This window comes from Salarias fasciatus (assembly GCF_902148845.1).
Source record: "Salarias fasciatus chromosome 23 unlocalized genomic scaffold, fSalaFa1.1 super_scaffold_20, whole genome shotgun sequence".
In the NCBI taxonomy this organism is placed as follows: Eukaryota; Metazoa; Chordata; class Actinopteri; order Blenniiformes; family Blenniidae; genus Salarias; species Salarias fasciatus.
The window spans coordinates 183,153-207,615 of NW_021941230.1; the positions used below are offsets into that span (position 1 = coordinate 183,153).

General features: G+C 38.5%; 3 protein-coding genes across 9 annotated transcripts in view; 2 read left to right on the plus strand and 1 right to left on the minus strand.

Moving 5' to 3' along the window:
- Window positions 1-2,255, plus strand: part of LOC115383791 (FERM, ARHGEF and pleckstrin domain-containing protein 1-like) — a 32,267-nt gene extending 30,012 nt beyond the window's left edge. For both annotated transcript variants that reach the window (XM_030085983.1, XM_030085982.1), the window contains exon 26: window positions 1,442-2,255. In XM_030085983.1, coding sequence (XP_029941843.1) covers window positions 1,442-1,517 — 76 coding nt within the window. In that variant the 3' untranslated portion in view covers window positions 1,518-2,255. The remainder of the gene's footprint in view (window positions 1-1,441) is intronic.
- A 1,513-nt stretch (window positions 2,256-3,768) lies between these two features.
- LOC115383801 (gamma-glutamylaminecyclotransferase B) lies at window positions 3,769-7,484 on the minus strand. Its single transcript, XM_030085999.1, has 2 exons — window positions 7,398-7,484; window positions 3,769-4,766 (listed from the first exon to the last, which is right to left on the minus strand). The coding sequence occupies exon 2, from the start codon at window positions 4,724-4,726 to the stop codon at window positions 4,271-4,273; it is 456 nt and encodes a 151-aa protein (XP_029941859.1). The 5' UTR covers window positions 4,727-4,766; window positions 7,398-7,484; the 3' UTR covers window positions 3,769-4,270.
- A 2,009-nt stretch (window positions 7,485-9,493) lies between these two features.
- LOC115383797 (ADP-ribosylation factor-like protein 13B) lies at window positions 9,494-24,170 on the plus strand. Of its 6 annotated transcripts, none has more exons than XR_003930749.1 (10): window positions 9,494-9,922; window positions 13,709-13,779; window positions 13,858-14,107; window positions 14,986-15,091; window positions 15,169-15,371; window positions 16,483-16,597; window positions 17,930-18,032; window positions 18,122-18,232; window positions 21,753-21,916; window positions 23,009-24,170. XR_003930749.1 is itself a non-coding variant. In XM_030085993.1 (10 exons), the coding sequence occupies exons 1-10, from the start codon at window positions 9,864-9,866 to the stop codon at window positions 23,020-23,022; spliced, it is 1,101 nt and encodes a 366-aa protein (XP_029941853.1). In that variant the 5' UTR covers window positions 9,494-9,863; the 3' UTR covers window positions 23,023-24,170. The 6 variants fall into 6 exon arrangements, 3 of the variants coding, with proteins under 3 accessions (XP_029941853.1, XP_029941852.1, XP_029941854.1); XR_003930750.1 differs by having other exon boundaries at window positions 23,196-24,170; XR_003930751.1 differs by having other exon boundaries at window positions 23,074-23,151.
- The last annotated feature ends 293 nt before the right edge of the window (window positions 24,171-24,463 follow it).

The window sequence follows — 24,463 nt, forward strand, 5'->3', positions numbered from 1 at the left end:
GAATACCGATTGCAGGACTAACCTTGAGTTACTTAATCAGACTCAGTATTGGTCTTGATGTCGGTTTTGGTATCAGGCTTGATATCAGTCTCAGTATCGTTCCTGTTCTAAGTATAGTTGTAGATCAGGGGTCGGCAACCTTTTTGTCATGGAGTGCCAGTTTAAAATGTTCTCATCAATGTGTGTGCCATTATCAAATTAAACGCAAGTTACAAAATCCAAAAGGATTTCCAACATACCTGGAAATTTATTCCATTCAGGTAAAGCACATACAATCATATCTTTAAAAAAAAAATTTCTGTTGTTAACTCCAAAAAGTGCTTTCATAAACTTTGTGTTTTGTGCTCTGCATGCCGATGTTACGAATTAACTGGTGCCCGTGTTAACTTGTGACCAATAGATGAATGAGACTTGAAGTCGATACAGCGAACGTCGGTTTTCTACAGTTACAGTGAATGTATAAGTTTAAAGTGTTTTTTGAGTCTTACTTTAACAGCTGCTGTTATCAGCATGTGTTTACACAGAAGTCCGCCGTCACTCGTTAACACGGAAACCAGTTAATCCTTAACACCGGCGGGGCGATCGCTTGTATTCTGCTATGGAGCTCTTTAAACAGCGCGATTTGCCTCCATCTCTCCTCTCCAGTTTTTTTTTCTCTCTTGGTTTTTATTAAAAAAAAAAGTTTTTCTGCTTGTTTTTGACTGTCCTGTTTCCCGTTTACTGTGCACGTCGGCACGTCACTACGTACGGGGGCGCGCATGCGGAGCAAATAATGTCCCGTTTTTTTCTGCTCCGCTGTCAGGCAGCTTTTATATGAGACACGGAGCAGATTATCGATAGGTGTACACCACCTCGTACAATCGGCTCCGAAATACAATCCGCTCAGAGTGAAGCGGATCCGCTCGGCGTTCACATGACACATCCGCTCTGCCCTATAAGCCATTATATGGGTCGCATGTAAACGTGCCCAGTGTTAGTGCCACGCGTGCCACGGGTGGCGTGCCAAGGGTTGCCGACCCCTGTTGTAGAGTATCATGTTGTTGTCTCACCACTGTTGTAGATATCAGTCCAGGTATTGTTCTTTCTCTCAGTTTTGTTCTATATATTGGTTTCAGTATCGTTCCTGGTCTCAATACTGTTCTTGATGTCACTCTCAGCATCATTGTTGGTCTCAGTATCTCTCTAGATATCATTCCCAGTATCGTTCCTGGTCTCCGTACTCTTCCAGATATTGGTCCCGGTATCCTTCTTTGTCTTAGGAGTGTTCTAGATATCGGCCCTGGAATCGTTCTTTGCCTCAACACTGTTCTAGATATCGGCCCTGGTATCGTTCTTTGTCTCAGCACTGTTCTAGATATCAGCGCCGGTATTGTTCTTTGTCTCAGTATTGTTCTCGATATCGGCCCCGGTATCGTTCCCTCACCCCTCCCTCTCTCTGCAGGTGGATGGAGGTGATCCGCAGCGCCACCTGCTCCTCCAGCCGTTCTCCATCCGTCAGCAGGAAGGATGTTTACTGAGCGGATCACAACTCTTCTTCCTGTCGTCTACAAATCGCCACATGAATTTAAATCTTCAGTATTTTCTACTTTTGTCACTTTTTTCTTCATCGGTACGAAAACAGAACCGAAACTGAAGGAAGGTTTTACTTGAACTGGATCCAGGTTCAACCAATCAGCTCGTTAGAGACTCTTAATGACGTCATCATTAACTGGAACATGATGATGTCATCAGAACTTCAAAGCTCGTTAAGAGGAAAACCAGAAATCACCTCGTTATAAAGTCTTAATGAGCTCGTTATCTCCTTTTAACCTGAACTTAAGAACAATACCCAGGTTCCCCCTGTTCTCTTGATTCTCCATGATTAACGACTTCTCACATTCTCACATGGTTCTCTGCTTTAATGAGCTCTGATCCTTTAACGAGCTGCTCGCCTCGTTAAGAGACTAACAAGCTCTCAGGTTCTAACGATCTCGTTTATCTTGACATATTTCTTTATTTAACGAGCTTTGAACTTTTAACGAGGTCGTTAGATGAAAACCCAGAAATAATTTCTTCTGTCATTTAACGAGCTAGCCTAATGAGCTAGCTTAGCGAGCTACCACGTTCAGTAAATCCTTCCTTCGTCACCCGTCGCCTTGTGAGAACAGTGTTCTCCGTCAGTATTCTGCCACACTGTGAACCAATCAGCCGCCAGAGATTCTCCTGCTTCACTTTTTCTTTTTCTACTTTAAATAAAGATGAGAATAAAACGTGGAGAGTTGTTGTTGTTGTTGTTGTTTATTGGAGACAGAACAGAAATCAGAAGGTAGAACATGAAAACCACAGAGGAGAACATTTATTGATCTTTAACTTGACAGTTTGTCTGTATGCGGATGATGAAAATGTTTCTATTTTTGCAAAAAACTTGAGAAAAAAAATCAACATCAATGGAGTGTTGCATTCTGGGTATTCTGACAAACAGCAGAGCTTTGAGGCTAATGAGGAACTAGCTGTAAATTTCTTCACAAATAAGTTTTTTAATTTTTTACAAGTTTGATCTCGAGTTATTTTTCGTAATGTTTGATCATTTTAATCTCATTTTTTTTCTTTTTTTTAATTTTTGACAATCTTGGTCTATTTTTTTTACAATTTTAATGTCAAAACATTTTTATTGTAAATTTTGGACAAATTTGGTATTTATTTTTTTTACAATTTTTTAAAATAGTTTTACCCTACTGATGATGTTGTTTATATAGTAATCCTGCTATATATATATAATTTATTATTTTTTGAAAATTTTTATCTTTATGGAATTTTGTATTTTTCTTGTTTTGTTTTTTTAAAAAAAAAAAAAAAAAAAAAAGATGTATATTTTTTTTAAAATTTTGCTCTCCAATATATTTTTTTAATGTTTGACAGTTTTGGACATGAAGTAATATTTTTTGGCCTAAAATATATTTTTTTTTTACAATTTTGCTCTCGAAATATTTATTTACTTATTTATTCATTTATTTATTGAACAATTTTGCTGATAAATCAATTTTTTTGTGTTTTTTTGTAAAAACATGTCAAGCATTCCGGCTGGATTGGAGCCTGCTTTGGGCCAGTTTTGGTCCACGGGCCTTATGTTGGACCACCCCGACCAGCCTCAAATCCCAAATCTCCGCTGTCAAGTTTCTTTTACAGCAAAAATTGCCCAAAAAGTTGCACCAAAGCACCAGAGTTTCCCTGAGAGGTGAGAATCACAGCTTCTGTTTGCGGTCAGTGGGAATGTGGAGTCATGGAGTTTGTTCAAGTTTGTTCTGAGATGTTGCCGTGGCAACCGGAGACATCACAAGACGTCCCCCGCATGACTTTTGGGTGAATTGTTTCGGAGATGTCCAGCTTAAACGATTTGCCTGAAAGTCATGGCAACGTCTCTGTCGGTCCTGGAGATGGTAAGCTGGACGTCTACGTAGAACGTTTGAGCTAGATGTCTCTATCTGTCAGAGACAGAGACATCTGTCTACGTCACCAGAGATGTGTGTAGGAAATGTTGCCATGACGACCTGAGACGCGTGGAGATGTTGCTATAACAACGAGCAGAGACGTCTGGAGACGACTAGAAGATGTGTTGCCATGACAACCAGAGACGTATGGAGACGTCCAGAGGAGATGTTGCCATGACAACCACAGATGTCTAAAGGAGACGTTGCCATGACAACCAGAGACGCCTGGAGGAGACGATGCCATGACAACAACCAGAGATGTCCAGAGGAGATGTTGCCATGACAATCAAAGATGTCTAGAGGAGATGTTGCCATGACAACCAGAGAGGTCTCGAGGAGACGTTGCCATGACAACCAGAGAGGTCTAGAGGAGACGTTCCCATGACTACCAGAGATGTCCAGAGGAGATGTTGCCATGACAATCAGAGACGTCTAGAGGAGATGTTGCCATGACAACCAGAGAGGTCTAGAGGAGACGTTGCCATGACAATCAGAGAGGTCTAGAGGAGACGTTCCCTTGACAATCAGAGATGTCCAGAGGAGACGTTGCCATGACAATCAGAGAGGTCTACAGGAGACGTTGCCATGACAACCAGAGAGGTCTAGAGGAGACATCTCTAACTACCAGAGCCGTTGTCATGACTACGGAGTGTCAGGTGAGGGTGTGGAGTGGTCTAGGAACTGTACGTCCCTTTACAAGCTCATTAGCATAAATCAAGCTAGCAGCATAATCATCATAATCTAAGACTGTTAGCATCTTTCTTTAAACATTACATCATCCGCCCTAAGCCCCGCCCACTCCATCAGTGCCGGTCCTCCGGGTAGCAGTACTTCAAGCCGTGGTCCCCGTCCGCGTCGTAGGACTCGAAGCGCTGCAGTGCCGGCCACTCGGGTTTGAAGGTGGTGGTGGTGTAGATGAAGGCCTCCATCCTGCCGCCGACCTTTAACCCCTCTGACCCCGCCCCCGTGACCTCCAGCTCCACCGGGTGGCGTTGGTAGCGGGCGGGGACGCCCTCAAAGTCGTCCAGGAATTCCAGCATGGAGGCGTCGATGCGGTAGAGCTCGCCGTGGATCCGGTTCCCGTCGCCCGGCAGGTTGAGCAGGAAGGGGATGTTGTACTCGGTGGCGATGATCAGGGGGAAGCGCTGAACTGTCAGCGCCGGCGCCACAAAGACCGCCGAGCCGTGGGCCGGGTCCAGCAGCCGGTGGTGGTTCGGCTGGCCCCGCTTCAGGGTGCCGTACACGAAGAGCAGGGTCATTGGGTCAGAGGTCAGAGGGCAGAGGTCAGACTGCAGAGAGCTGGAGGGGAGAGGAGGAGAGATGTCAAGACCAGGACCAGAGCAAGACCAAGACCAGGACCAGAGGCGAGAGACCTGAGACCGAATCAAGACCAGGATAGAGTATGGAAAGACCAGGACCAGACCAAGACTTTCTAGATCAGACCAAGACCAAGACCAAGACAAGACTGGACCAAGACTTTCTAGACCAGACCAAGATCAGACCAAGATCAGACCAAGACCAGACCAAGACCAGACCAAGACCAGACCAAGACTTTCAAGACCAAACCAAAACCACGACCAGACCAAGACCAGGCCAAAACAAGTCCAAACTGGTCTGGATTACTTAGATGGAAAAATGATCTCAATTATAGCAGAATATATTGCCAAGCCTGTTTGTTATATCTTTAACCTGAATTTAAAGGAGTGTATTTTATTCTTGGAAACTGGCTAAAGTCATCCCTCTACCTAAAGATAATAAACTGGCTCTGAATGGCGCTAATAGCAGACCTATTAGCATGCTGCCTGTTCTGAGCAAGATAATGAAAAAGCTTATATTTGCACAAATTTCACAATATTTTATGAATTTTAATCTCTTCTCTGATTCTCAGCATGCTTTTAAAGATTGCCATTCTACCTCCACTGCACTTGTCCATATGACTGATGACTGGCTGTGTAAACTTGATGCAAACAACTATGTAGGTATGGTATTCTTAGATTTCAGCGCAGTCTTTGATTTGATAGACCACAACCTGCTGTTAGACAAACTGTCTGTATATGGATTTTCTGGTTGCTCCCTTAAGTGGTTTAGGAGCTATTTAACGAATCGATCACAGTCTGTTTACTTTAATGTTAGCTTTTCTTCAGTCCTAGGGCTAGACTGTGGAGTTCCACAGGGTAGCTGCCTTGGTCCTCTGTGTTTTTCGATTTTTACAAATGATCTTCCTCTTATTTTAAAAGAATCCTCTGTAGCTATGTATGCCGATGACTCTACTATATACTACGGTACGGAGAACCTGCACATCTTAAACAATACGCTTCAATGTGGTTTAGACCAGGTATTTGAATGGGTAAAACAAAGTGCATGAGCCTATCTTCTAGAAAGCAATCAATGAATAGAAACTTCTTGTCACTCGTTGTAAATAATATACCCCTGGAGCAGGTGCATAAGTTTGATCTCTTGGGCATATCCATTGATGAAAACTTGAGCTGGACTAGTCACGTTGATAAGATTGTGAGGAAAATGGGTGTAGCGCTTTCTAATATTAGACGTTGTGCCAACTTCATGACAGACGCATCGGTCAATTATGTCACCCAGTCTTTAGTCTTATAGCATTTGGATTATTGCTCAGTCTTATGGTCGGGTACCACACAAAAGATATTCAGAAGCTACAGGTTATGCAAAACAAAGCTGCACGAATGGTTCTCCGGTGCCCATTTCGAACACATAAACTATATGCATCATAGTCTTTCTTGACTATATGTGGAGAAGAGGTTACAGAACAATCTTGTTAATTTTCTTCAGAATGTACGGATAAAAATGAAACCAAGGCCTCTCTTTGATAAAATTACGTATGTTCATCAACGCCATAACCATCTGACCAGGCGCCATATGGCAAAACTTATATGGCTCCCTAAGGCTCAAACAGGGGCAACGCAGAGAACAGTGATTTATAGGGCAGCTAATTTGTGGAACAATCTACCTTCTGCCGTAAGAAATGAGAACAACACAAAAAGGTTTAAAATCATGGTGGCTAAAATTTTTAAAACGTGATTTAATTGTTGGTGCACTTTTAGTGTTGTTTGATGTTTTAATCATTTTACTGTCTTTTACATTCTACTTTAATTCTGTATATGTTTTCTCGTACCTATTTATCTGTATTCTACTGACTAATGTTTTTATGTATAGCTTTTTATGATTGTTTACTCTATGTACTCTCTTCACTATCTTTGACTTTTATTCTTGTGTACTATCAAATTTTATGACTGTTTAAGTAGGCATGGACCCCAGGAAGATTAGATGTCACCCTGGTGGCAACTAATGGGGATCCATTCACAAATAAACAAATAATCCTGAGACTGAATCTAGACCAGGACCAGACTAAGACCAAGACCTGGACTTTAAGGGACTGAGACCGAATCAAGACCAGGACTTTAAGGGGTGGAGATTAAGTGGAGACCAAGACCAGATTCTCCAGAGACCAGGTCCTGCAGGGTCCAGTCTGGACTCTGGAATCTGGGCTCATCTGCAGATTATTACTTTAATAGCTCATTTATTACTTTAATAGCTGATTTATGATCTGCTGTTAAATATTGATCTGATCCGTCCAGAGGTCACCTCACTGTCTTCACACAACCCGAACATTTACACTTCACATGTAGCTTTTAGAAAACACACTATTTAATATATCTTCAATAAAATGCACGGATTAAGCAAATGTCATATTAATATTAATATTTCTACCATTTGATTGAACGACATCATTCAGAATGAATTTCTTTTCATCACTATAATAAGTCATTATTCTCTAAAAGTCCTCCTCAGTATCAACAAAACCAGAATAAAGTTAAAAAGTGTCACTATGAGGAGTTTTAAAAAGTTTTCTGCGGCAGAAACGTGAGAATAAACAGAGAGCCGGAGCCTCGCGCTCACCTGACAGCCGCTTCCGTGAGTTCAGCCGGTCTGTGACGTCACCGCGCATGCGTGGAGACGTGAGGCTGCAGTGGAGAGATACAACCAGCAGAGGGCGACAGAGACAGTTAGAGCAAACGTGTTATTTATTCAGGCTTTTAAGTTTAATTCAGACTTTTTCTACATTTAGATTCACTTTTATCTATTTTCTAAAATTATTTAATTGCTTTATTGTCCGTAATTCTCACTAATAATCTTACTTATAATTAGTTGAAACGTGAGGAAGGTGGTGAATTTAAAAAAAAGTCAATCTCTTTTAAAAGAAAACTGATATTTAAAACTATAAATGAGGCTGAATGACAGGAGAGAAGACTAGTAGAGAGAATGAAAGAAGCTTCATGAAGGAAGACGAGGAAATAAAACAAAAGTTCTGAGAGCTCGTAAAAGAAGGAACAATAATTCCATTAATCTTTTTTTCTGTTGTTTTTCTTTTCTTTTCTTTTTTTTTTTTTTTTACAGTTTTTGTCTTATATTTTTCTCCCACCTGAAAAGGTGGAAAATTAAACTTTTCTTTCTTCCCCTCTTTTTCCTATATTTTCTATTAATTTGCGCCATTTTTCATTGTTACTCTTTCTCCTTTTCCTTTATCATATTATTTCTTTGGTTTCCATTTCTTCTTTATTTTTATTTTATTTTATTTTTTTCCCTTTTCATCTTCCTATTTTTTACCTCCTTCTGTTATTTCTGTTCTTGTTGTTTTGTTTTCTCCTTTTTATCTTTTTTTCCATATTTTTTAGACTTGTTCACTCTTGAAAAAAATGTTCCCCTTTTTCTTTTTTCAGTCCTCTTTTTCTTTCCTTTTTCCTTTATTTTTTATGTGTTATTTTCATTTTCCTGTGTGCAATTCCTTATGTTTCAGATTTTGTTTATCCACTTTTTTTATTTTTCCCTTTTTCTTAAATATTTTTCATCTTGTCTTACTTTCTCGTTTTTTCATCATTTTTTAAAAATACACCCATATCAGTAGTTTTAATCTTGTTGTTTGTTTGTTTTTCCACTATTCTATTTTCTCATTCCTTTATTTATTCATATTTCACTCTGGGCTTCATTTAGAATTCATGTTGTCACTCTTTGGCCTTTTCAGCTGTTTTGGAGCTTTTTTTTTATCTAAAAAAAGTGTAAACTTGTATTAAACTTGTGGTTGACGGTCTTTATTCCAGCTGCAGTTCCCCTGTCTCACCACTAGATGTCTTCAATGAGGCTGAATGACAGGAGAGAAGATTATCAGAGAATAAAAGAAGCTTCAATAATGAAGACAAGGAAATAAATCCCAGGAAATTAATTAAAGATGAAGAAGAAAAGAGAGGAACAATGATTTTTTTTCTCCCTTAATCTTTGTTTTTCCTTTTCAGTTTTCTTCCTTCTCTTCTTTGTTTTTTCTATATTTTCTTCATTTAACTTCGTTTTTTTCTGTTTATGTTTCTCTTTTCCTTTTTTGTTTTTCTTCTTTCTTCCTTTCTTTTTTATTCCGTTTTTATTTTTCCCTTTTTCATCTCCCCATTTTCTCTCTCCGTTCACTGTCTTTTATTTTTTTCATTTTTTTTCCTTTTTCCAATTTTTCTATATTTTTGTATCTCTTTTTTATACTGTTTTCTTCCTTTTCTTTTTATTCCTTCATGCTTTCCCCTTTTCTTTCCTCCATTTTTTTATTTTAATGTCACTATTTAATTTTCTTCATTTTTCCCTTTATTTTTTTAGTCTTCTGTCTTTCTTCTTTCATTTTTTTGTCATTTTTTTATTTTTAATCTTTTTTTTTAACTATTTTTGGTTATTTTTCTGTTCTTTTCCTATTTGTTTCTCTCCTTTTTTCTTTCTCGTCTTTAAAAAACATGTAATCACTTTTAATGTTTTTACATTTATCTTCTTATTCCTTCAACACATTTAAATATTTGTTTTTAATCGTTACTTATTTTTAATCGACTTCCAATTCTTTATAAAAAAAAATATATACTTTTTTTGTTTTTATAAAAAAAAAAAATAAACGTCTATTTTCACCTTTCGACGTCGCTTTCTTTTCATCCAGCACGTCCTCCGACGTCACCACGCCAGTTACGTCATCACGTCGCAGCCTAGCAGCGGAGCAGACGGCGTAAACAAAGCAGGCAGCTAATTATCGGCTAACGGGGCTACAAGCTAAGCGGCTTTTTCCTTCCCCGTTTACCGGACTTTACGGTTAAATACCTCAACCGGAAGCGGTTTTTAGGGAAGAGCTCGAGTCCCGTTAGTCGTTACATAGCCTCACGTGAGCCGCGAGACCGGAAAAGGAGCCGAATCGACCGTCCCGTTATTCCCCGTTAGCATCGTTAGCATTAGCCTCATTAGCCCCATTAGCTCCGGTGACTTTTCTCTCAAACCCTCCGCCGATGGGCCTCGGTGGGTTTTTAACGGGGGACCGCGCGCTGCTGGGATGAACCGGAGCCTCGGGAGATGTTCAGCCTGATGGCGAACTGCTGCGACTGGATGAAGCGCTGGCGAGAGCCCGCCAGGTGGGATTAAAATCTACCTGTCCGATGATAATCTGACACAAATGAACCCAAACACCGGAATAAAACTACCGGTCTGAGCGCAAGAAGTCTGGATTACAGCAGAAAAGCATTAAATCTGCTGATCTGCAGGGATTATCCTGCTTTATTATCAAATAATCCATTAATATCACATGATTTTATGCAGTTTTCTCATCAAAACATCCCTAAATATTACTGTACTTTTCCAGAAGTGTGTTAATCTACAAGCCAGGAAGATATTTATTGCCTATTTTAAGTATATTTCAACCTGCCAGATAGTTTAATGCATAAATGTATTAAACCTGCTGATCTGGAGGGATTATCCTACATAATTACCAAATAATCCCTTAATATCATGTGATTTTATAGTTTCCTGACGAAAGAAATAAAAAGTCCTTTTTTTTCTTCAAATTTTTAGTATTTAAATTAATTTATGTACAATCCAGGAATATAATGTCTTTATGTGTATTTTTTTTTACCTATTTTAAGTATATCTAAACATGAGAGACTGAAGCATAAAAGCATTAAATCTGCTGATCTGAGGGGGATTATCCTGCATAATTCTCTAATAATCCCTTAATATGAGGTGATTTTACACCTGACCAAAAAAAAAAAAAAGCTATTTTTTAAATATATATTAATAGGATTTTTTAATCTATAATCCAGGATAAATTATATATATACACACACACATAAAAACATTAAATATGTTGATGTGACAGGATTATCCTGCATGTTTAGGAAATAATCCCTTCATATTGTATGCAGTTTCCTGACAAAAGAATAGCTCAAAATTACTATACTTTTTTTTCAAATATGTTTTGATCTGATAATTTAATCTACTTTCCAGCAGTATACTTTCTTTTTTTATTTTAAATATATTTTTCTCTCGTTTAAGCACACACCAGATTGATTAACGTATAAAAGCGTTCAATCTGGTGATCTGAAGGGATTATCCTGCATAATTATTAAATGATCCCTCAAATTGAAGCGATTTTATGCAGTTTCCTGTCAATAAAACTAAAAATGACTGAATTTTCCACAAATATGTGGTAATCAGATTATTTGATCCACAATCCAGGAAGATATTTATATTTTTTTAAGTTACAATATATTTTAGCTCGTTCAGTGGTATTTCAAAACACCTAATCAAGAATTCACATATTCCGTTTAAACAATAAAGTAAAATGTATTGATGTTTCAAATTTTTAGTTCAATTTATGAACTAAGATGATAATTCAAAGATTTCAGAGCGTCGCTCTCGTTACTATTATGTGATTTGAGTAGGGAGGGATGACATGTCGACATCAGTATCTGATTTTCATTTAATGATCAGTTACCAACAAATAAATGAATTTTATTGGACTTTATTTTAAAATTAAATTACACTTTTTTTTAAGTTTAGTTTTTTTCCATCCTTAATTTTTTTTTTATTTTGGAAAATGAAGAAATTAGTCATTCATGATTTTTTAACTTCATAAAATAATTGTATTATTTTATTAAATATTATATTATTTTTTTTATTTTATTTTTTAATTCATTTTATGGATTTATTGGCATCATATTTTTTGTATAGTTAATGTATTTTTATATTCAGTATTATTTTGGTGTCCATTTAATGTATTTTTAAAATTGTTTTTAAATATATTTTAACAAATTTATTTGACTGATTTCGTGTAATTCAGAATTTATCTTTGGGAAGTTTTGTTTGTATTTTTAACGATAGTTTCTTATGATATTTTTCTTTCTGGCCTTTCTTTTTTGAAATAGAAAGTAAAATAAACGAAAAATAAATTGAATTAATATAACATTAATTCTACTACTAATAGTAGTAATTGATATTATAATAACAATGATAACAACATGGAAAATAAATATTTTTGTTTTTTATTTTGTTAATTTCATTTAGTTTTATTTTAATTTTTTTTCTGTAAATAAACATATAGAAAAACAACTTAATTCTAATTATTTTATTTATTACATGTTATTCATGTTTATTATATAACTATTTGTATTTTGAGTCATACAATTAATCAATTAATTTATAAATGTTAAATATAAACCTAAAATCAGTATTTGACTTATTTTTTTTCCAAAATATATAATTTAATTATTTGCATTAGTTGTATTATTAATTTGCTAATGATAATAATAATGATAGTAATAATAATAATAATAATAATAATAATAAGAAGAAGAAGAAGAAGAAGTAAATATTTACTTACTTTTTTATATTTCTTTATTTATTTATAAATAAATAAATCCATATAGAGAGTAGTTCCTCTCAGGTCTTGTTATGGGTCATATCAGTCGTTCCTCCTCCTCACCTGGAAAATGTGATCCTGGATTAAGCCTCTAATCCTGCTGTAATCCCAGACCGGCTGGCTTCACCGCTCCTTTGTTTGTTTGTTTGTTTGTTGTTTGCTGTTGTTGTTGTGGTGTGATGGAAGCCAGCTGGCTCCAGAAGACGGTCCGCTGGATCGTTCGCCTCATTTCCTTAAGGAGAAAGTGTCAAAGTTAAGTATCTGAGGGGTTCTGGGAGGCAGCGTCTCCATGGAGATGGAGGCAGAGAGCGCCCCGTTTCCATGGAGACGGAGTCGAGCTGTTTAGGAGAGGTCGTTCTGCCACGTTTCTGTGAAGATGGAGCTTTTGAGGAAGTTTTGTTTTCATGGTTTCCATGGAGACGAGTTTGGAAAGTTTTCAAAAAGTTGTGTTTCTTCTGTTCCGGCATTAATCATGAGAGGAGAGCAAGTTTTGGGATTTTTGAAAAACTGGAATCTTGGATGTACGGAGAGCGACAGGTTCATTCTGACTTGATATAATTTCATGTATTATTTTTATTTATTTGACATTGAATTCATTTTTTATTTATGTCTATATTCATCATCAAATTATTATTATTAATTTTATTATTAAAATTTAACGTATTTAATATCTTCTTTATTGGTTAATTATTTTTTTATCATTTGTTCAGTATTTGAATTCATTTATTTAATTTATTTCTAATTATTATTTTCTCAACCATTTGTAGTTATTTATTTTATTTATTTTGTTTATCTCTTGTTATTGTTATTTATAATTAGTGAAGATAATTTAAATAAGATAAAAGTTTTATTGTTCATCATTTAACTGTTTTTAATAATTAATAAACTATTTTATTCATTGCTTAATTTATTTCTGATTAATTTTGCTATTGGTGATTTTTACTATACATTAAACAAAAGCATTGATTTTGTTGTTTTATCTTATTTATTACATTATTTATTTTGTCACTTTATTTTACTATAATTTTTCAAATAATATAATTAATCATTTTCAATTAATATTATTCATTTATCACTTACTTGTATAATTAGGTTTTCCAAATTAGCATTTATTTAGTTTTTGAGAAATTATTTAATTCATTTTACTCTTCTTTTTTTTATCATATTTGTTTTTACAATATATTTACTATCTTTGTAATCTATCATTTAATGTTTTTCAATAATATTTCATTTAATGTAATTAAATTTATTTTTTGTATCTCATCTAATTTTGATATATTTTTTTTCTAATTTTATTTAATTGTATTAATTTTGATTGTATTTTATTTTATTTTATTTTATTTTATTTTATTTTATTTTATTTTATTTTGTTTTATTTTATTGTGTAAGCCCTCCCCAGCGCTCCATGTGTTTCCTGTTCTCACTGCGCCCTGAGCTGACTCACCCCTTCAGATTAAGTGTGGGATTACTCCTGGGATTACTGACCTCTGCCCCCCCCCTACAGGAAAGTGACCCTGGTGATGGTGGGGCTGGACAACGCCGGCAAGACGGCGACGGTGCGAGGAATCCAGGGGGGTCAGTAGAGCCTTCCTCCCTCTTCATCATCCTCAGTATAACCCCGCTGCTGTACTGACAGAGGCTTTTATTGTGAAGAGAACCCGCAGGACGTGGCCCCCACCGTGGGCTTCTCCAAGGTGGACCTGAAGCAGGGCCGGTTCGAGGTGACCATCTTCGACCTGGGGGGCGGGAAGCGGATCCGCGGCATCTGGAAGAACTACTACTCGGAGTCGCACGGCGTGGTGTTCGTGGTGGACTCCAGCGACGCCCAGCGGCTGCAGGAGACCCGCGACGCCATGGCCGACGTGCTGCAGCACCCCCGCATCGCCGGCAAGCCCGTGCTGGTGTGAGTGGGAGACCCCGACACTCAGGGACTGTACTGTATGGGCTCAGTCATGGAGAGTTCTGTTTGGGTCTGTTTCCATGGAGACCATGCAACAGAGTTCTGTTTACTACTGTTTCCATGGAGACAGAGAAGAGCGTTTCCCTTCATTTCCATGGAGACAGAGGGGAGCATTTCCCTTCGTTTCCATGGAAGTGGAGGAGAATGCTATTTGTTTCCATGGAGATGGAGGAGAACGTTTTTCTTCATTTCCATGGAGAAGTAGGAGTGTTTCTCTTCGTTTCCATGGAGATGGAGGCAGGGCGTTTCCCTTCGTAGCCATGGAGGCTGAGCATGTTCGTTCGTTGCCATGGACATGGAGGAGAGCATTTCCCTTCGTTTCCATGGAGATGGAGGCAGAGCGGTTTCCTTCGTTGCCGTGGATACAGAGGAGAGTGTTTGCCTTTGTTTCCATAGAGATGGAGAAGAGTGTTTTCTCTCGTTTCCATGGAGACGGAGGCAGAGCGTTCTCCTTCGTTGCCATGCAGACGGCCGAGAGTGTTTGCCTTGGTTTCTATGGAGAAGGAGAAGATTGTTTTCCCTTGTTTCCATGGAGACGGAGGCAGTGTTTTCTACTTTTTTTACTCATTTCATGGATTATTAGCAGTCTTGTTTGCTGTCTTAGCATTTTCAAAAAGTTGTGTTTTCCACCGTTTATACTCAGATGAATCTTTTTCAACAAGTTTTGTCCCGTATCCAAAAATTCAGATGGAATTAGATCATTCTGAAAGAGCTTTTTTTCCCTTCTATTTCCATGAAAATTAATAAGTTTTTCAAGAAACCTGTTTATTTTTTTGTCAGCTGTTTTTAAAGTGTCACCACTGTCCCCCCCCCCCCCCCAGGCTGGCCAACAAGCAGGACCGGGACGGCGCTCTGGCCGAGGCCGACATCATCGAGCGTCTGTCCCTGGAGAAGCTGGTCAACGACAACAAGTGTCTCTGCCAGATCGTGAGTCTGACCCCTAACCCCTGACCTCTGACCCCCGGTGTCTAGTGACCCCCCCTGACCTCTGACCCCTTCTGCAGGAGCCCTGCTCGGCGGCCCTGGGCTGTGGGAAGAAGCTGGATAAGTCCATCAAGAAGGGCCTGAGCTGGCTGCTGGGCAGCATCGCCCGCGACTACGACGCCATCGCCCTGAGAGTGCTCAACGACACGACGGAGCAGAGGGAGCGGGAGGCCCGCGACCGCAAGGAGAGGGCGGAGCGGGTCCGGAGGATCCGGGAGGAGAGGTGGGGGGGGGGGGGGGGGGGGGTCCCTGATATCAGCTATTTATTTTTTTTTATAGTGTCATCTTTTTTTATTATATGGTTTCACTTTTTTCATTTTTTTTCATTTTTTTTTTACAGAACCCAGTAAGTTGTCTTTTTTTCTAACATAGCTGTATCACTTCTTTTAAGTATCGACTTGTTTTTTTTTAATTTGACCCAGCATAATTATTATTTTTTGTTAACATAGCCATATTGTTCCAGTTCCTTGTGTGTGTGTGTGTGTGTGTGTGTGTGTGTGTGTGTGTGTGTGTGTGTGTGTGTGTGTGTGTGTGTGTGTGCGTGTGTGTGTGTGTGTTTAAATACATAGCTATAGCTGAATTATTGGTCCAGTATTTTTTTTGTACAATTTATTTACTTATTTATTATTACTAATTCAGTTTAATAAAATGTAATTAATTTATTATTGATTTATTTATTTGCTTTTTTATATTATTTTTTTCTCTTTTATTTGTTTGATAGCTGTTTTGGCCCAGCATCTTTTTTTTTTTTTTTTTTCAAAATTGATGTGTTCCAGTATTGTTTATCATTATTATTTTTTTATTTCTTTATTTTTTGTAATAGTACTATTGTCCTGGTGTCATGGTTTTATTTTATTTCTTTTAAACATAGCTGTGTGCGACCAGCCTGGTGTCTTCACATATGTACATTCTTTATTTCCATATCAGTATAAGTGTAAAACGTATCCTTCATATTGTTCTGTTTTAAAAAAATAATTCCTAATATCAGCTCTATGAATCCACCTTTTAGCTTCAGATCCAAAAACTTCATGTAGAAACAGACGAGTGGCAAATTACCTTAAATTTGAAGTAAAGCATCTCAGAAGTTGTTGAAACAAGTATTTCTCAGTGGAAATGTATTTATTACAATACGTTTTTATTTTTTTCTATAAATTTTTAATTTATTTATGATTTATTTTAATATTTATTTTATTCTATTTTCTTTATTTTTTTTTCTTAGTTTAATTATTAATTGTTTATTTTATTTATTATGTATTTATTAATTTATTTTTTTCCATGGATACGGGGAAATATCAGGAGCATTGACCGCTGTGTGTTTGGTCTCGACCAATCAGGGAGCGGCAGGAGCGTCTGGAGGCGGAGCGTGAAGGGCGGGACGTTCCGGAGGAGGAGGCGGAGCCGGAGGACTTCCAGAGTCCCTTCCAGCCAATCGGAGACGTGGTGGCCGAGGTGAGGACGAGGACCGCCCCGTTTCCGTGGAAACAGAGGAGCTGCTGATACAATCTGGTTTCCTTGGAGGCAGAGGAAACGCTGAAAACCATGGAGTCAGCTTGAGCCCCGTTTCCGTGGAAACGGAGGAGACACTGAAAACCATTTGGTCAGCTGATGCTTCGTCTCCATGGAGACGGAGTCGAAGCATTTTCAAAAAGTTATGATTCCTCCAGTTTACACAGAAACAGATTGTTTTCAACAAGTTGCGTGTTGCCCAAGTTTCATGGAGACACAGCTGAAGCGTTTTCGAAAAGTTGCGTGATCCCGTATCATGGAGACGGAGTCAAAGAATTGTTTTAAAAAATAGCATTTGGTCACATATCTACGAAGATAGAGTATTTCAAAAAGTTGCGCGTTGCCCCATTTTCACGGAGCCAGAGTCCATTCAGAGCAGGAATGTTTTCAAAAAGTTGCATTTTCACATGTTTTCATTAAGACAGAATGCAGGTGTTTTTGAGAAGTTGTGTTTTGTCCCATTTCCACAGAAACAGGGTGTTTTTGAAAAGTTGCATGTTGCCCTATTTTTAGGGAAACACAGTTAATGCATTTTCAAAAAGTTGTGATTCGTCCAGTATCCACTCAGATGAAAGGTTTGCAAAAAATTTACTTGTCCAATTTTCTTAAAAGACAGAGTCGTAGCATTTTCAAAAAGTTGCGTTTTGCCAATTAACACAAAGACAAAACTCAAATGTTTTTGAAAAGTTGCATTTTCTCCTGTTTCCACTGAGGTGAAAGGTTTTCAAAAATATACTGTACTTGTCCAATTTTCATTCAAGACAGAGTGATAGCATTTTCGAAAAGTTGCGTTTTTTTGCACATTTCTACAAAGCCACTCCTGTAACATGTTTGAGAAGTTGCCTTATCTCCTGTTTCCACAGAGATGGAGTGTTTTCAATAATGTATTTGTCTCACTTTCATGAAAAAAATGGAGTCAGCATTTTCAAAAAGTTGCGTTTAGCCCTTTCCATAAAGACATAGCTGGGAACTTTTTAAAAAAAAGTTGCATTTTCTCCCATTTTCACAGAGGTGACGTGAAAACTTTTTGAGAAAATTGTGTCTTTGTAAAAGTTTATTTCCCCTGTTTCCATAGAAACTTTTTTTTTCAAAAAGTTGCACCTTGAGAGGCATACCCACACCAAGGCCTATATCATATTACACTTTTTTAATAAGTTTTCTTTCCGGTCACTCCGATCACCGTTGTCCTGTCAGCCACCCCCGAACGCCTCTAAAAGTCCCACACTGTCCCCGGGAACAGTTGTTGAAAACGCCCATCCTCCTGTTCTCCTCCAGAATGAGGAGAAGGAGAAGTCCAGACTGGGCCGTCTCCATGACGACGGCGAGGACGACGCCCAGGAGGACGAGCAGCCACCGGACGACACCCGGCAGAGCTCCGGTAAACCCCTCCCCCCCATTTCGGGAATCGCACCCTCACCCATTTCAACAACTTTCCCCCCCATTTCTGACTGTGAATGTTCTCCTCAGCTGATTCCTCTGCCGTCGAACAAGGCGGGAAGAAGAGCGGCAAGCTGCAGCTGAAGAGGAAGCACCGGGTGGATCCTCTGAGGGTGGAGGAGAAGGCCCCGCCCCCCCCGGGTCAGTCTCACGCTCCTTATATGGTCGTAGCAGTCAGTCAATCAAACTTTATTTACAAGGCAGCTTCTGACATTAGAAAACAAGGCAGTGGATGTCCTCTATGTCAATATACCGCAATATGACACCTATGTGTATTATATCATGATGCTTCATGTCACAATGTATTGACAAACGTATTGTGATATATCATGATCCCATACATATTGATATATAATTATTTTTATATATATATTTTAATCTGTATTGTGATTCAACAATATCATAATATATTGCAATATTTTATATTGTCTACTTTAAAAGTCCAAGGAAATTCCAGTATTGAGCTTTGGAACCGACGTCACCGCGCAATGCATTATGGGACGACGGCGCCATTTTGAAGGGGTAGAGAAATCAAAACAAACTATGACAACACTTGAAAATGCAAAAGAAAAGAGTTGCTACCACGACCGATTGCGTCCGGATGCACAATTAGGATACCTCGTTCTTACGCCATCTCAGGACAGGTCTGACATCGTGTACGCAAGTTTGACTCAGTGTGGATTTACGGTGTAGTGCAGAAAAAACCTGGCGGAGCGTGAAAAGCACATCTCAAACACGCCGTAAAGCAGAAGCAGCAGATAATCAGTGCAGATTAAAAAGTGAAAGAATAAAAAATAAAATAATGCCCTTACAGAACATCTAATAATATCCCCTCTTGTGGTATTAATGAAGGATTTTTAACTTTCAATAACTTCGCTGAGTCCATCCTGCCACGGAGAGGAGCTGTTTTAACAGTGCGCAAAGACGCTGCTGCTGCGGAGCAGCTTCAGACCCACTGCTGTTTAGCCCCGAAAAGATGGGACTTTATTTTGGCAGTTTTAAACAATATTGCACTGGGTGATAGAGTTACTTTTGATGCGCCTGCGCCATGAGAGGAGCCGACGTGGAAACCAGCAGAGCCCCGACTGGCTGGATTGAGGAGACAGGACCTGAAGAACCGCTACTGAAATGTAAATAAACTCTAAAGTTTAGCAAATTATTAATTTACTCAGTGGTGTGAAGCCAGCAGCCCAGAAAATAACATATCAGCTAAAGGGAGATAAAATACAGACAGAGGATGTTTAGTCAAACATTTTATTAAGACTTCTATTCTTTAATTTAAGCTGCACCGACAGCGGGTGGCACGCGCCGCCCTCGGTGGCCTGAGTCCCGGGTCCACTCGGTCCCGTGTCCTGCTCGGTCTGGGTCCTGCTCGGCACCGGTCCAGTGCTGGGTGTGTCTCGGTGGGACCGTCCCGCTGTGGGGAGCAGACCTGGCCACGGTGCCGCTGTCTGGCTCTGAGACATAATTAAACGAAACAATAAAACTCTGAGCTGTGTAACGTCAGTCAGCCTCATTATTTGTAACATCAGGGTTAAATTAACGGATCTATAATCTGTTCAGACCTCAGCCGGGTCTGTTCGTCCAGGTGACGCTGTTCATCGCTGCTGCAAGCTTCCTCCAGACAGCGTTTCCCTTTTCTCCTTTAATTCCCGTTTTAATTCTTCCAAAGAGCTCCTCCTGATTTACCTCCACCTGAAAGGTGATGCTATGATTGTGGAAAAACTCACTAAAATGTCAGTCTGACTGCAGGATGGGGAGTGGCAGCAGGAGGGCTTTGTTTAGAATAATTAATTAGCCATGTGCTCTTAGCGTAGCTTGTTTAACTGACAGAGTAATTTATGACAGAGTAACTTATTCATTACCAATACCAAGAACTTACCAGAATGAAAATGTATGGAACATATCAAGAGATATCTTGGGATGACATCGAACTTTATGTCCACACGTCTAACAGCAGCGATCCAGGCAAGCCGCTGCCTTTTAGTAACATAATACGGTGCTTCCAAGCGGGAAAACCAAAAAAAGAGAGCCCATTATCTATTTTTTTTGCCCTTCCGGTCAGGCCAGTGAGCCTTACAACCAGCAACACAGCAGTTTAGAACCATTTTTGTCATTACTTTTCCAACTTCTAATGGGTTTGCACTGCAGCGCGTTTGTAGTACCCCTTCAAAATGGCGGATAAACATTAAAAATGGCTCCGCCCCGTTTTTGTGACATCACGCTCCAAAGCTCAATAGTTAAACTGTAGAGTGCAACACAATAACTATCATGATATAATGCAGTATATCATGATATATTGTGATATATTAGACTGTATCATGACATATTGCTATATATCATCATATATTGTGATTTATTGCAGTATATCACGATATATTGCTGTATATCACTATACATCATAGTGCATTATTTTGCAATATATCATGATGTATTTTGATATATTAGACTATATCATGACATATTGCTATATATCATCATATATTGTGATTTATTGCAGTATATCACGATACATCATAGTGCATTATCTTGCAATATATCATGATGTGTTGCAATATGTCATGATATACTGCAATATATCTATATATACCATTGCAGTATCTTGCTATATATTACAATATATCGTATTGCGCTATCTTGCAATATATCACAATATGTCATATTGCAGTATCTTGCAGTATATCACAGTATACCATAATGTAATGTGATATATGACAATATAACATGATATAATGTAATGTATAACAATGTATCATGATATAATGCAATATATTGTAACATATCATGATATAATGCAATATGTCATTATTTTGATATGATGAAATATATTGTAATATATCATATTGCAGTACCTTGCAATATATAACAATGTATCATGATATAATGCAATATATTGTAATATATCATGATATCATGCAATATATTGTAATATATCCTGATATAATGCAATATATCATAATATATCATGATATAATGCAATATATCATAATATATCATATCATGCAATATATTGTAATATATCATGATATAATGCAATATATCATAATATATCATGATTTAATGAAATATATTGTAATATATCATATTGCAGTACCTTGCAATATATAACAATGTATCATATAATGCAATATATTGTAATATATCTTGATATAATGCAATATATCATAATATATCATGATATAATGCAATATATTGTAATATATCATGATATAATGCAATATATCATAATATATCATGATATAATGCAATACATCATTGTATTTTGCAGTATATCATGATATAATGTAATACATCACAACATATCATGATATATCTGTTACAGAATTCCCCAGTCCGGGATCAATAAAGTAACACTCTACTCTCTCTACAATATATCACAATATATCATATAGCAGCACTATCATGATATATCGCGGGGAAAATGTATCGCCATATCCATAAGTATCATGATATATTTTGGAGTTAAGGACGTCAGTGTTTTTTCTAGAGGTGTAGCTGGAACTTCTTTGAGATTTGAAGTCTTTTTTCCGTCAGCGTTGCACTCAGCAGCCACTAGAGGGCCCTGTCTAGTAGTGACCAATCAGAATGTGACTGCATTTGACAGTGTATCAGTTTACAATGTTTTCTATTGTTTTGACCTCATTGTTCACATCCTCCACAGATGGTTCATCAAGTGGATCCAGTTTGTTGTGGTGACAGTTTTGAAGCGTCTGTTTCCAGGAGTGACGTTGTGGTTGTTGTGGTTGTTGTTTCCAGTGGGATGGGCCACGCCCAAAGCCTCCAGGCTGCCTAAGCTGGAGCCTCTGGGGGACTCCAGACACTCGGGTAAACGGGCGTCGCCACGACCGCCGTACAGCGCCGCATCGTCACTGTCAACATCTGTCACCGTCACACTGTCACTGTCAACAACTGTCAACAGCTGTCACCATATTATGACGTCTAACCCCGCGCGTATGAAAACCCTAATCGCTCACAGTTGCACGACTCTCTGCGCTCGGTGTGTTGAGTTTTGGCGCTCTGGGGGCGGGCTTTGCGTGGAAGCCCCTCCTCCTTTCTGATTGGTCGCTCTGAACGTCTATTGTCTTCATCAAAATAGCAGCCACTATTCTACCATTCTGCTGTGTAGAATATGAGCAATAACCCTGGACGTTATGAGTGAAAGTGTAAAAAAAGAAAAAGAATTAGAGACCAAAATTATCAAAAAAAAAATAAATAAAATTCAGGACCAAATTTATCCATTAAAAAGGAACAACAAAAATAGTAATTGAACAAAAATGTCAAAAATAAAAAAAAAATGATAACAATTTGAGACTGAAATTGTAAAAAATTGAAAAAGAATCAGACACCGAAATTATCAAAAATATTAAAAAAAACACAGCCCGCCCCAGAGTGCCAAAACTCAGCGCCACCGCCGCTGAGAGTGCACACGTGCACGGAGAGTGGTTTAACTGTGCACGATTATGATTTTTGTGCATGTGGAATTTTGCCACCGCATCGACGCCATGTTGGTTTGCCGTCACTCGGGCTCGTTCACGGAAAGGTCTGGACTTTCACTATAAGAGAGCATTTTATTGAAAGGTTCTAGTGAAAAATGACCAAAAACACTGTTGCATCGTGGGTGTTTTTGAACTAGCGCGGTCAGGGAAAAGGCGTTCTCTGTTTCCATGGAGACGGAGTCGGAACGTTCTCTACACTTTTCCCAAACGAGCCCAAACTCATCGCCGCGTCGTCTGTCTGTTACTCACTTCCTTTTTCTCACTTCCTGTTCTTTATTTCCTGTTTCTCATTTCTTGTTTCTCACTTCCTGTTTCTCACTTCCTGTTGTTTACTTCCTGCTTCTCACTTCCTGTTTCTCTCCTGCATGTTTGTATGGACTCTAACATCATCTTCATCCTCCTCATCATCCTCTTCTTCCAGGTGTTTCCCGCTAACGTCACCCGACACCTTCTCCCCTCCCCCTCCCCCTCCCCCCTCCCCTCCAGACTTTGACAGGAAGCCCCTCCCCCCTCTGGCCAACCGACCGCGGCCCAACGGCGACGCCCACGACGTGGTGCTTTAGAAAGCCGCCGGCCAATCAAAAGCTCTGTTTCTCTTCTGTCTCAAGCGGGCGGCGTGTGATTGGACGGCGGAGGACCGGGACCGAGGCGATGACATCACCAGGACTCCGCTCCTCTGCAAGGATCCAGTGATTGTGAAGCAGCAGCTTTAGAGAACTGTGGGTTTTTTTTAAATGTTGTACAGAGCTGGAGGCCCCGTTTCCATGACGACCGAACGTTTAGCGCTTTTTACACTTTTCAAAAAGTTTCATTTTCCCCCGTTTTCATAGAAACTGAGTGGGAGCAATTTTAAAAAGTTGCATTTGGGAAACGACTTGGAGCATTTTCAAAAACTTGTGCTGTCGTCTCTTTTCATAGAAACGGAGTCGGAGCGTTTTCATAAAGTTCCGCCTCTCCTGTTTTCAAGGACTCTGAGTGGCGGCATTTTCCAAAAGTTGTGCTCTCACCTGTGTTCATGGAAACGATCTGCATTTTCCAAAAGTTGTGCTTTCAACTGTTTCCATGGAAACTGAGTCGGGACATTTTCAAGAAGTTGTGCTTTCCCCAGGTTCTAAGAAGATGGGCTTGAAGCATTTTCAAAAAGTTACTTTCTGCTATTTAGACAAAAATGGAGTTTAAGAAGTTTGAAAAAGTTGTAATTTCCCCCGTCTCCATAGAACCTGGCTCATTTTCAAAATGTTTTTCCCTGTTTCCATGGAAACTGAGTTGTAGCATTTTCAAAAAGTTGCACTTTCACCTGTTTACATAGAACCTCAGTTTGATCCTTTCGAGAAAGTTACGCTTTCACCTGTTTTTTTTATAGAAAGTGAGTTGGACCATTTTCAAAAAGTTGCACTTTCACCTGTTACCATAGACTGCAAGAGTGTTATCAAAAAGTTGTGCTTTCACTTGCTTTCATAGTATCTGAGTTGGACCGCTTTCAAAAAGTTGCACTTTCACCCGTTGCCATGGAAACGGGGCCGGGCCGCCATGTTTCTTTTCTACAGAGTCGAGTTTTATAACAACAACAAATAAACATCTTTTCAATACGACGACTCTTTGTTTATTTTTCACTTTCCAAAAAAATCTACAAATCAACACAATTTTTTTTTTCTTTTTAAATTGCAGATGAAAAGTTGTCCGACTGTTCACTTTAGGAATTTTTACTGTTAATGCTTTACTTATTTATTTATTTATTTTAATTTTTGAAAGTGTTTAATTGTTTTTTTATGTTATCGTTTATAAAATTGATTAATAGAAAGAAATAATTCAACAAAATCCTTCAAAGTAAATAATGTAAATAATTTTATATTTCATAAATTAGAAAAATAAAACA